At 41.3% G+C, this 13,160-nt stretch overlaps 1 protein-coding gene across 1 annotated transcript; it reads right to left on the reverse strand.

Annotated features, from left to right (window-relative positions):
• Positions 1 to 1,520: 1,520 nt before the first annotated feature.
• On the reverse strand, positions 1,521 to 12,905 carry LOC139696822 (uncharacterized). Its single transcript, XM_071595702.1, has 4 exons — positions 12,778 to 12,905; positions 11,365 to 11,436; positions 9,252 to 9,738; positions 1,521 to 4,491 (listed from the first exon to the last, which is right to left on the reverse strand). The coding sequence occupies exons 1-4, from the start codon at positions 12,875 to 12,877 to the stop codon at positions 1,770 to 1,772; spliced, it is 3,381 nt and encodes a 1,126-aa protein (XP_071451803.1). The 5' UTR covers positions 12,878 to 12,905; the 3' UTR covers positions 1,521 to 1,769.
• Between the last annotated feature and the right edge of the window lie 255 nt (positions 12,906 to 13,160).

Here is a 13,160-nt window from a genome sequence, read left to right on the forward strand (position 1 = left end):
TGTTCTTAGGATGCGCTGGCGTACGTTCTTCGTGCCCGTGGAAGCGTGCGCATTGAGATACCGAGGTATACGAAGTGGTGGAGGGACTGAGGATGGGATGTGAAAGGACGCCTTTTTTTACCAATTACACGTTCGAGGAAAGGATTAAAAATATTCGAAGGTGACTAAAGGAAACGATACCAGACGACCTCAATGACGGAGAAGGTCTGCCTGTTTTGTTCATGGACCGACTGCTGCGTTCCTGCTACCGCCTTCTGTTCGTTTGCGGAAGATGATCGCCTTCTTCTCCGTTATCAGTCTCAACCGCTATCTGTTCGCTATTCGAGTTCAGCAGCTCGGGTAAGCAGAAGTCAATCAGTATTACATGACTACTAAGTAGTGTTTCTGCTCTTACACTTACTACGTAGTATTTGTCTCACACAACTTGTACTCGTTAAGAGGTCATTTACCTCTGTAAGAAGAAGAAGAAGAAAAATTTTCATTGTACCAATTCTTCAAGGCTTCACTTTCGTCCAGAAAAACAAGTGATTTTTGGAGCGTTTTCAGAGGAAGAGGCCGAAGTTTATTTAACAAACCTCTTAGTCGCTCCGATGTGAGTTTGGTGAAAGAATAGTAAAAGAAATTTAGATGAAGGAAGGCGAGGTGGTCGTGGAAGGTGAAGCGATGGAAGAAAGTCGTACAAGGCAGGTAAAAGATGAGTGGGAAGAAAATCTTTCTTTGAGACAGAAATCACAACGTTGTGGTCCCATGCAGATACGGTGCCTAATATCCTGAGTTGGATTAAAAACTTTTTGAATGCTTGGGTACAAAGGGTAGTGATAGATGGTGCTAGTTTTCATGCAGTGGAAGTCTCGCATGGTGTTCCCCAGGGAAATGTTATCGGACCTCTTTTATTCCTCCTTTATACAAGAGTAGTACACTTGTACCGTAGTGGTATTAGTTTAAACGCCAACGGCAGACAGCGTAATGTCAAACTACTACCAGCGGCAAGCATACACATAAGAATGCAATGAGAGTAAAGTTATATCGTATGTGGAGTTTCTTTATCTATGGATCTGAGACTTGGACGAAATGGGAAAGGGAAAATATGCTGACGGCTATGAAAATGTAGCGCCACAAAATAATATTGAAAATAATGTGAATCGGCAGAGTGGGCAGGAACCTATGGAGGACAGTTACAAGAAGTAGGGGGAAACTGATTGGAGATACCCTGAGGCATAATAGTAATAGTCGGTGCAAGGAGCAACGAGGAAATGGAGAGATTTGCAGGGGACAAAACTATTCGCAGCTAGTGCAACGGTGAGCTGCTTCAAACAAATCCCCGAATTAAGAAACCGCATTAATCATCATAAAATACAATTTTAAAACAGAATCTCGTTTCAAATACGTTTGTGCGCTTTAGTTTCACGACGCCACCTTGATATTCCCTTCGATTCCTTCTAGGATTGCCTTTCTTTGACGTGTCTTTGTACATAGAAGCAGCAATCAAAAATTGGCAAATAAAGTGTGAGAACGACCAGTATAATAAATTAATTTTATTGTCTTAATCATAAAACACGGGAAAATTCAAATTGCACATCTAATTTATGTTCACTTATTATTTAAACCAGCTGAAAACTTGACATTTTTTAAATTTTCCTTGTATGATATGCAACAAATAAAATTGGAGTCCATACATTATTTTGAAGATAGTGAGAGACAGTTGCTAATTTCCAGGGTAGAAGAATTAAAAGATGGATCATAGAAATAGAACTTTACCGTAATTACATCTACACAATGCGTTCAATCGCATTCTTCCAAGTCAGAATCTCTTCCTTCAGCTTCTTCCCGATAGATATTCCAATATTTTCCGGAATTGGGACGATTTTATAATCAGGCGCTAGTTTTCCAGTCTCTATTCCGTCCCTAATGATTACAGCATTGAATGCTTCAATTGCTTTTGCAGACGGTAAACTACTTTCGTAGTCGCCGAAAAACTGAACGGAGACAGTCCCTAGCCAACCATCGAAACTCCAACTCATGTCCCAATTCCAACCTTTGCCTTCATACACGTTCCCATCATCCCCAACGTAGAAGTTTTCTGTAATACCGTTCTCGATCCTATACCTGTCCTTATGTTCTTTCACGATACGTTTGGCACATGCCTCCGAAGTGTTACAGGAAGCTCCTCCATTACAAATAGCAACATATTTTATGGGAAACGATAATTTTGAACTCTTACCGATTGGTAGTTCGGAAAGATTCCACTCATTCGACAACACGAATGGGCTGGAGAGTGATTTCAGTTTTGCACTGTCGTATTCCAAATCGACGTCGTTGGACCAATAATCGGTACCCTGAAGTGCACCGACTACTTTCTCAGACACAGCAATTTTTTCCTTCAGTATTTCTCCCAAAGAGATCACCTTGGAAGCAGGGGTGAGTTTGCCCATTATGATACCGGTCTCTCGGAGAGTGTGAAACGCGAGCAAGGCCTTCTGGGAAGGGGGATTGCTTTCGAACGAGCCGAGAAATCCAACCGAGATGAAATTATCATCTATCCCCTTAACACCCCACAAAGAGGAATGATCCCAGCCTCTCCCCTCGTAAATGTGGCCATCGTCTCCAACGTAGAAATTATCAGGGACGTCCCAATGTTTCGCCGGAGTGTTCTTCTGGATCGCCTGCAGGCTTCTTGTGCAGGTAGACAAGTCAATACAGTGGTCTCCCACATTGTGAACAATGATGTAGCCAAGTGGATGACCCATTATGGGGACTTGTCGGGAGGGTTTCTCTGCATGCCACCCAACTCGGCTAACGAATGCATCATGGCCTGAAGGCATATCCTTAGGCCATGCGGTGAATTCTGAACTCCAACGATCCCAGGTCTTAATGTTTTTGTACAATATGTCCTCCGATGCGGCGTCACTGTCAAATATCTGGTGGATCGAGATGATTTTGAAGTCGGGAGAGAGCTTCTGCGTCCTCACTCCGTTCTCCATCAAACGGTTGAAAGCGGCGATTGAGAGAGTAGATGGAGGTGCCACCTCTCCGTACTGCCTGAAGAAAGTAACATAGTAGAACTGGGACTTGAATCCCTCGAGATAATTGGCAGGTGCGGAATTCCATCCTCTGCCCTCGTAAGCCAGTCCGTCGTCGCCGATATAAAAGTTGTTTAAGAACCCTCGACTACTGGTTAAGTTCCTTGTCGGTCCCTCTTTCATGATGTCACTGCATTCATCGTGGGTGAAACAGCGATCCCCTGTGCTTCCGATGACGACGTATTGTACGGGATCCGAATATGGGTGATATGTTACATTAGAAGATACCCCCGTCCATTCTCCTTGTCGAACTATCGGAAGCACTTCAGAGTCCCATCGTTCGTTTTCCGTCAGTGTGTCTAATTTTTTTGACCATTGTTTGGTGTTTAGAAAGTAGTCGTTCAAGCCATCTCGTAACATATCTGGGGCATCATATACGTTACGGGAGGAGTAGATTTGATAGTTTGGCGCTATCTTGCCAAGTTCTACACCGATTCTGATCAAATTTTCGAAAGCGGCAAGCGACGCTATCGATGCTCCACGCTCTTTATGACTTCCAAGGAAGTTTATCGTGATCAAAGAATTATTGAAATACTTTGTTTGGAAGTGCGGTTCATTATTCCACCCTCTCCCTTCGTAAACTCTCCCGCTATCCGACACGTAAAAGTTATCCTTGAGGTCGCCATAGCCCTCCCGCTCTTTCACCTGTATTTTTTTCATAAGGGTTGTACATTCCTCTGAAATGAGGCAACTGCCGCTGTCGGAATGCCCTTTAATGATGACAAAGTCAACGGGATGACTGATGCTTCGGATATCTTTTGTGGATTCGCTGGCTTCCCAATCACTACGTTTAACCATTCCGCTAAAATGTTCTTCTTTTGGCGATTCTCCCGCGAAACGATCGTCCAGCTCGGACGCCCATGCATTCCATTTCCTTGCGATTTCGTAAAATTTGTCCCCCAGGAAATGGGTGTTGTTGTATACATCGCGCAAGGAGTATAGTTTATAATTATCGTTCCACAAGTAGCCACTATTTGCTAGGAGTTTAAGGGCGCCGATAGCTTTCTCGGAAGGGAGATCGGACTGGAAGTTTCCGAAGAACTTTACCGTCACTATTTCTGTCCCAAATAGGTTGCTGTTTTCGTTTCCTATGTCTATGTCCCACAGAGGCTTTGTATTGAACCCCCTTCCCTCGTACACGTAACCGTCGTCCCCTATGTAGAAGTTGTCGATGACATCCCCGTAGGCCGGCAGTTGTTGTTCTTGTTCTGCCTTGACGCGGGACTCGCAGTCTTCCGGAGTAAAACAGCGCTCTCCGCCTTCGTAAATGATGATGTATGCTGCTCTGAATTCAATTTTGGGCAGCGGTTTTGTTGGTTTCTTCGCTCCCCACTCCTCCCTCGTAATCAGAGGCAGACCTTTGTCCGGAGTTATTTCCCATGTTGCCATCATATTGACTTCGTTGACCCCCCTGCGGAGAAATTAAAAAGTCACGAAATATGACGAGAAAAACTCACAGAGCATGACGATAACTATTGAGCCTGAATATCTTTTTATATTAAAGTCTTATATTTCAGTTAAGTATTCTCGATATTATCAGATAAATGATCAAAAAGTCCTTGTAGAAGCCATCAATCTCTCTTTCCAATGCAGTCATATTACTAGTGGTTCAAGGTCACTATATGCTCGTGCAATACATTAAATATAGTTTTCATTATATTTATGTGCATCCGTATATTCACTTTGGTTTCACTTGATCAATATTTCTTTGCCAAGAAATAACTTATAGGAAGAGGGTGTTTTTTATATAGTATTAATAAATATTGATTAATCCTTAGGCTTCCGCGACGTCTATGTGATGAATTCATGTCCAGTCCCAATCCTGGAGGCGTCTTCAGGTCGAAGTTATTTGCGTTGCAATTTGGCCAGTTGGAAAGAGCCAATCAGAGAGCTCCTGGCCAGCCAGCGTCCCCTATATATAGCGGCCAAATTACAACGCTAATCACTTCGACCTGAAGACGCCTCCAGGACTGGGGGCGAAACAGCTGTCCATCAACTCATCTACGCGGCGGTAATTCCCGGAAGCAGCATGAATTCAATAAAAATAGATGTTGTATACTATGGTTTAATTTAGTTTCTTTAACAAGTACACGTATAAGGGCTCCTTTTGAATGAAAGTATGCACCACGAATTGAAAGGAACTGAGCACTCTAAATTATTTAGTTATCCGTACTAATTATTGAATGTGTTGGACTTTTAGAATATTAAAATTTCTTGCGGTAATACGTAATTGTGGACGCAATACTTCAATAATACTAATTTCTTCGTTCAAAAACAGAGTGAGATAATCTTTGATTCGCAAATGTAACTTATTTTTAACTGGTCGCACTTTAGTAGCGAATACCGTGCTCAGAATTGCAAATATTTTGGTAAAAGTGGAAATTAAAGTGGTCGTCTGCTAAGAATATAACAAATGATAAGCTTTTTTTGTGTATCCTCCAAGTAGGGGAATGAGTGAAAATACAATTATTAAATAAGACTGAGAAAGAATGTTAATTATTTATAACTGTAATGTTTTGAAAATATGCCATTTATACCATAATGGTTAATCCTAATGCCTAAAATTAACGTTTTTTAATATTGCAAGCCATGGATTTTCTTATATTAAGTAACATGTAATTTACATGGAATACATTGCAAATATCGGGACAAGATGTCCACCAAAACTTCAATCTTTTGAAGATGAAGGTAATAATGCGGAATTAGTGAAAAGAGTCCCCAAGTTATTTAAGAGAAAATGACCGTTTTAATATTTCTTCTTTTTTCTCTCTTCTTTTTTTACGAGGGCCAAGTCTTTACTCAGTAGAGAAATAAGTTGAGACACAAAAATTAAAAATAACGATTTATTTTTTTAACTCCCAGTTATCTAATTCCCTACTCCATTTCCTTATTAAGACTAATATGACCGTCATTGCATCGAGCCTTCAATTTTTCACTTGGTTCATGAGTTGAGAGATTGCCAAGCATTGAAGTGCCTGCTCAGGGGAACTCCGTTGACTGCCTGCCTGACTGCACGTAAGCTGCATTCAAATAGCTTTCGACGCACGAGTCCCGAGTTCGATGTAAAAATTACTCCGGTCATGGGCTTCACTCTCCTTATAGACGGCCTGGAATTGAGAACTGAAGCGACTGTTGGCATCGGAAAATATACTCCAGAAGGAATGAGGCCAAAACTGGAAGATTCAGTGGGTGATTCCATTCTCTTACCACTTGGCCTCACTCGTTTATATAGTTTGGATAGAAGCCAATTCCTGTGGCAACACAACCAGGCGTTCAAAAAAGGTTAACTGTATGGATCGTTATATTAAACATATTTCTCCCATGCCACGGATATTCACGAAAAAGGTATTCACAAAAAAATGTAATGTTAGTTAAGTTTTACCCTACTTATTTAGGGGTTTAAATCTATTAAAAGTGTAGCACAATCCCAATAAAATTATCATAACTATTGTCACTAAAGAAGATGAATTTTCTGTGGAAAAATGTAAATCGTGATTGTTAGTAACATATTAGCCAAATCAACATCAAATCTTTATCCTTAATACAGATATTTTCCAAAGCGATGGCGAATTTTCGCAAAGATATATTTTGACACATTTGTTTCAAGGAAAAAGGAAAAATAACTTATGGACTTCTATTTGCCTTTTCTTATTTAATAAATGTATCGATGAAGTGTTGGTATATTGCGATTAAGAGGTAAAGCTTATGACTAATTTTCCTTAAGGAATTGCTCTTAATGATTGCGATTTGTAAGATATTACTAGTTTTCCCCTTTGCAATCATTGTGTGACATAGACACAAGTTGTAAGCTGTTACATTTTCGTTCATCATAACTAATTCACATCTCAAGCTTTCAATTTCTATAGAAATTTTAAAGGATATGATTATCTTTCAGATTTTCTCTTTGTAGAAAACCGAAAATTAGCTCCAAATAAGTTTATTTAAAATATTCATTAAAAAAATAAATATTCCGCAATTTTTTTCCTGAGAGCCTAATATTAAAATTACTCCACTTAATATGTATTAGTTTACTCAACTCTGTAAATGTTATATCTCTTAAGCATTCATTTTTAGACAACGCAATCATCATGATTGATCGTTCAATTCTAAGATTGGCTGGCTGCAGCCCTCCATCCCACCTTACCTGATGCTAATTATCCTCCTGGTATTTTTGCTATGTACTTTCTTCTTTATTTGTCCCATGTATTCATCCCTTGGCCTTCCTCTTGGGACTTTTCTATTTTTCCTTCCATTATATTCTTCACAAATCCATTGCGCCTCAGGGTGTGGCCAATCCGTCTGGTTCTTCGTCTATTCTTCCATATACTTCTTCATTTATTATTTTATCCGTCCATTTGATCTTAAGAATCCTCCTCCAGCACCAGGGTTCGAAGGCTTCTAGTCTTTTCTGGTATACTTTTCCGATCCTTCTGATCCATATAGTGAGTGCCACTCTCCATACGAATGTTTTCAAGTATTGTTTCCTCGTCTGTAGTTCTATCTTCTTTGAACACAGCGGTTGTCTTTCCATTGCGAATGCTCTCTTAGCTTGAGCTATTCTTCGCTTGATTTCTGTAGTTCTTCTTCCGTCCCATGTGATGGTACTTCCGAGATAGATGAAGGAATAAAATTGCTCTAATTTTTGTCCTTTCAGTGTGACTACTGTATTCCGCTTCTCTCTTCCAAATACTAGGATTTTAGTCTTCGTCTTGTTCATGCTCATGTTGTATCTTTGCAGAACTTGAACCAATACATTTAGTGACCTTTGAATATCCTCTTGGTTTTCCGCTATCATTGCAATATTGTCGGCGAAGCGTAGCATGTTTATCTCTCCTCCATTGATCCTAATTCCGTTTAATCCGATGCCTTGTGCATCTCTTATTGCCTCCTCCAGGTACATGTTGAACAATGCAGGTGAGAGGTTGCATCCATGTCCAACTCCTTTATTAATTTTAGCCTCTATATGGCTTCCATTTCTCATTCGCATTGTGGCTACTTGCTTCTTGTATAGCTGATACATTATAGCTGATGCGTTATAGCTGATTATTCTTCTGCCATTGTAATCTATTCCGAGTTTCTCCAGCAGTCCAAACATATTTTTCCATTCCACATTGTCGAAGGTTTTCTCCAATTCCACGAATGCCACATAAAGTTGCATGTTCACATGTATTGTTTTCTCTATCATGATTCTCAGACAGAGTATGGCTTCCCTGGTTCCTCTGTTCTTCATAAAGCCAAATTGGATTTCCGATAGGTTATTTTCAATTTTCCTTCCCATCATTCGACTTATATTCGCGCAAGTATTTTTGATACATGTGACCAAAGACTCAAGGTTCGGTATTCCTCACATTTATCTGTCCTCGTCTTCTTTGGTATCTCGATCATCACTCTCCTTTGAAAGATATCAGGAAGTTTCCGTCTTAGGAGCTATCTTTAATTATTCATTTAGATTGTCCTTGGCTTTGTTTCCGAGTGTCGTGATGATGTCTCCGTCGATTTTGTCTTCTCCAGGAGCTTTTTTTCTTAACGTCTTTTACTACTCTGTCAAATTCGCACCTCAATATGTATGGGCCCTGGTTTTCGTTATACGTTTCACTTTCGCCCTTCATCAGGTTTTCTTCCAGCGGCCTTGGACCTTGGCAGGGTTCTTCGATGCATTGCTTCAATCTATTACCAATATTTTCACCTTTTATCAGTATATCTCTGTTTAAATTCCTGATGTTGCTGCTTTTCATTTTCCTTCTTCCGAAATGTTTATTCACCAATTAGTATACTGTGTCGGTATTCCCCCTCTTCACATTTTTGTTGATTTCCTCGCAGGAGCGAGGAATTAGGTAGGAGGTATTAGGTTTTCATTTGACTGCCCCTCATATTTTCATTTGATTGCACATGAAAGAGGGAGAGGTCTCCATTATAAAAATAAATTAAAACTGTTTCATTAACATGATAAAAAATACATGCAATAGTTTTATCACGACCCATTTTCAAAACTTTTTTATCCAGTTATTATTTGAATAAGTATATTCATTTGCACCGAGAAACGGCGGCAAATATTATGTCGTTCGAGGGGGAATATTTTATTTATCATTCAGCGAGAGACTTACAGAGGCCCTATAGAAGGGAGACCCACAACCGCAGGTGTTGGAAGGGTTGAAACATATATCTACTCACACGCTCGACTCCCGGAAAACTCTTCCAAGGGCAGCGCCCACAAGAGTGCTGTCGTTGTACAACTGGCCCATGGAGAGGACTCGGTAGTCGGCCGACATCTTCCCGCCGGACATCCCTGTCAAAGCCGTGCTCCAGAAGGCGCGCAGGGCCTTCTTGCCGGGGCCCTCGGTCTCGTGGGACCCTAGGAACTTGACCGTGACCGCTCTCCGCCGCATGCCGTGCAGATGCCAGAAGGGTGCGGCGTCCCACCCGCGGCCCTCGTACACCTCGCCGTTGCCCCCGATGTAAAAGTTATCCGCGAGCCGGCACTCGGGGTCGTCCGCCTGGCGCATCTCCTCCGACAGGGAGACGAGGCACTCCGCTTGGGTCTTGCAGCGCTTCCCGCCGTCCCGCACCACGATGTACGGCATGGGCTGGATCGTGTACAGCTTCTTCTTCTTCTCGTCCCACGCGTCCCTCGAGATGATCGTGGAGAATCTGCGGTCATCTGTGAATGGTGGTCGACGATCAGTACAAAGGCGTATCCAGATCCGGGCGAGGGATGCAGGCCTCCCCTTCGGCTTAAGTTAAACATTTTAATGAAGCTATTTAACTGTAAAATGAATATAATTTGAATTCCCGTAACTAATAATTATATTCAAAGTATTGTTTCTGTTGTAATAGGACTAGTTTCTGAACTAATATTAATACTATTAGAATACCCGCCAAAGCTTTGAACATAAAACTGTCTATCATAAGGTGTGATGTAATATTTAATTGATTGATATTATTTTCAATTTTAGCATGACAACTACGGCATATAAGGTCTGTCCCAGAAGTAATATGACTTATCTTTTCCCGGATGAACGGATGGGCGGCGGTTTCGCTGGCTGGGTTCGACGGATCGTTCAGGACGCCCTTTGACCTCAAAAAGTGAGGAAAATCCTGCAAGAGTGATGGCTTTGCTGGACAGGGATCGCGGATTAAGTGTTCGCATAGTTGATGATGAACTTGGAATCCCTAAAAGTGATGTACATCGACTTGTGAGCGAAAACGTGGGCGTGTGCGCGAAGTTGGTGCCGCGAGTGCTCTCGGACGAACTAAAGGAAATTCGCACGTGGATCCGCCAAGTGCTTCTCGATCATGTGAGTGAGGAAGCCGAATTTTTTAGACAATGCTCCACCAGACTTCTTCCTCTTCCTCCGCCCCAAATCTTGGCTGAAAGGGCGTCACCACGGCTCGATGGAAACGTTAGAACAGATCGTGACGAGGGAGCTTAGCAGCATTCCGGGCGCCACCTTCCAGTAGGCGTGGAAAACCCACTGAAGACGGTGTTTGGACGCACATTGGTCCCAATTAGAAGCCTTTTAAGTGAATGTATCAATTTTGGCAATAAATGTTTTTAATCGACTCAGTCCTACTACTTCTTGGATAGGCCTTGTATACGAGTGATATCTACTCCACCGACTCAAGGGTCCATTGATCAACGAGGTCATGTTTGTTTTAGAATATTTGCTAATATTGATATTTTTGAATATTATTTACGCCTTTAATTCAAAAATGAAAAGAAAAAAATGGTGTTGTGTTGAAAATCTATAAGTACTAATACATCGTGGGTAAAAATAAAGATACTTGTATGCCATACTTCGCGGTCTATAGGACGTATTATGAGACTCTGAATTTCGAATCACAACAAAAATATACTCGTAATTAACATATATAGTATCTACGTAAATAATCGTGAGAACGACAAAAAATGCTGAAAATTGATCCAGTGACCGAGGTAGCTATAAAAAAACATTTGTCCGGCTAAGAGAAATAGATTTCGTGTCCCTATTTTTGATTGGAAGATTAATGCCAACTTTTAAATACAATTTCAAAACTTAGTATTCTTCTATGTGTATTTTGCTATGTCTGTGGAGACAAATATATCCGTTCCGAAATGTAAATTTTTAAAACAACCGAAATGAAGAAAAGTAAATAATTTCATTGAAAATAATTGTTAGGATATTTCAAAAAAGTTTCAGGTAATGAGATTTAACTTGCTAATCTAGGCGTTGATCTCGTTTTGATGTATACATTCATATTTGCGCGATACATAAATATTAAGTTCTTATTGTTTTCACTTATTTACCTTCATAACAAGATGGTTTCTTTTGAGGTTCAGTCACAGAGTCCTTTATAACTGTATTGGACCCCTCATCACCTGAAAGGAATGTACGAGGGTCATCCGGAAAGTAGTACCCGTTCGTGAAATAAAGACACAAAAGTAAATATTAACAAACATAAAAAATTTTATTTGAAAGAGGATACTTTAAACTACTTCTCAACATAATCTCCAAGCAAATTAAGGCATTTGTCATAACGTGTGACAAGTTTCTGTATTCCTGCTGCATAGTCCTTCGCCGCCAGCTCATTGAGATACGCGAGGGACCCATCTTGCACAAATTTTTGCATAATGCAGATGGTGTTTAACAATTTCATGAACAATTGTTCGAGAAACATTGGGAAAATGCTCACAGATGTCATCAATTGTGACGCGCCGATCGTTCCTCACGAATTCGTCAACTGAGCTCACCAGTTGGTCTGTAATGACAGACGGTCTCCCCGAACGCTCATCGTCGTGTGTGTTCCCCCTCCCCATGTTGAAGTTGCGACACCACCGCCGAACAGACGACTCGTCCATTACATTGTCTCCATACACCTCCTTTAATTGGCGATGAATATCACATGGGCGAACGTTTCTTGCATTGGGGAATTTAATCACTGCCCTCACTTCACAACTGGCGGCGTTCTCAATTTTTTTAAACATTGTAAACAATCACAGAAACAACACAGGCAATGCTAGCGTCACGCAACTTGGCTCAGAGAAGGCAGACAAGCCACTGAAGCTATCTGACCTCGTCCAGCGGCTACTCGCGTCGTCAGCACTTCATGCGGCACGAACGGGTACTACTTTCCGGATGACCCTCGTATGTTAAACTTTATTACTTGAAAATTCATTTTTTCATTACATGATTTGCAATGGGTATATCTTAAACTCTGAAGTCATTACATTACATTCTGTTTCTTTTGGCCACTCTGAAGAATAAATCAAAGAACCCATTTTCCTGTGAGAATGAAATAATTACACTATTTGGGTTTCAATTTCTACTGGATGATAAAAACTCAGGATGAATATTCTTTTCTATAGCAAGTTATAACCATTCATAAAAAAGAAGGGATGGAGGGCTGATTAAAATACGTGCCATCAAAGAAGGTATTACTAGCCATTTTTTTATACTTATCACTGTTTATATTACCATGTACATTGCTAGAGGTACACTCTGGATAATGGGTCTAATGCCCAAAAAAATTTCCCTGTCGTGTTTGATTGGAGTTCATTTAGTGCCAGAGGCAGCAAAAGGCGGTAAAGTATTTAATGCATTTAGAGTTGGGGATTTAAGACTGTGCCTACGCTTAGAAATACCCCTCCCATCGTCCTCATCCACTCCCCCAAACCTCTACCTTTTCGCAAATCGATTATTATAAATTAATCAGTGCCCACCTTGTATTCCCTCGTCCTTAGCGCCGCTAAGGGAGAGACCGCCGCAGAGGCAGAGGAGGGACACCGGGATGAGGAGTCGGGACCAAATGTACGCCGTCATCTCGGTGGACGACCACCGTCTGCACTGGGTGTTGCCGAGCGAGTGCTGACGGCGGCGACAGCGCGGCGTATGAAGCCGAAGTGAGGAAGTGGCGCCCACTGCCAATACGGTCCCAAAGATAAATAATCCGACCTCTTGACCTCTCGCTACGCAATCTCCTCATATGAAGACTCTCGCTGTTTCAGAATCGAGACCAGAGAGTATCCGTTCGTGGGTCACCTTGACGTCGACCCCGTACGACACTTCGACGCCGTACCATCCTTGCAAAGGGAATCCGTATTAG

Source organism: Hetaerina americana, unplaced genomic scaffold (genome assembly GCF_022747635.1).
Source record: "Hetaerina americana unplaced genomic scaffold, ioHetAmer1.1.p SCAF_7, whole genome shotgun sequence".
Classification (NCBI taxonomy): Eukaryota; Metazoa; Arthropoda; class Insecta; order Odonata; family Calopterygidae; genus Hetaerina; species Hetaerina americana.

What these genes read in the sequence shown, in the direction of transcription:
- LOC139696822 (XM_071595702.1), bottom strand. Translation starts at nt 12,877, where the DNA reads ATGACGGCGTACATTTGGTCCCGACTCCTCATCCCGGTGTCCCTCCTC. An exon ending in TAAGGACGAGGGAATACAAG is followed by an intron (nt 11,437 to 12,777) that starts GTGGGCACTGAT and finishes CATTCCTTTCAG; the next exon opens with GTGATGAGGGGTCCAATACA. An exon ending in GAAACCATCTTGTTATGAAG is followed by an intron (nt 9,739 to 11,364) that starts GTAAATAAGTGA and finishes CACCATTCACAG; the next exon opens with ATGACCGCAGATTCTCCACG.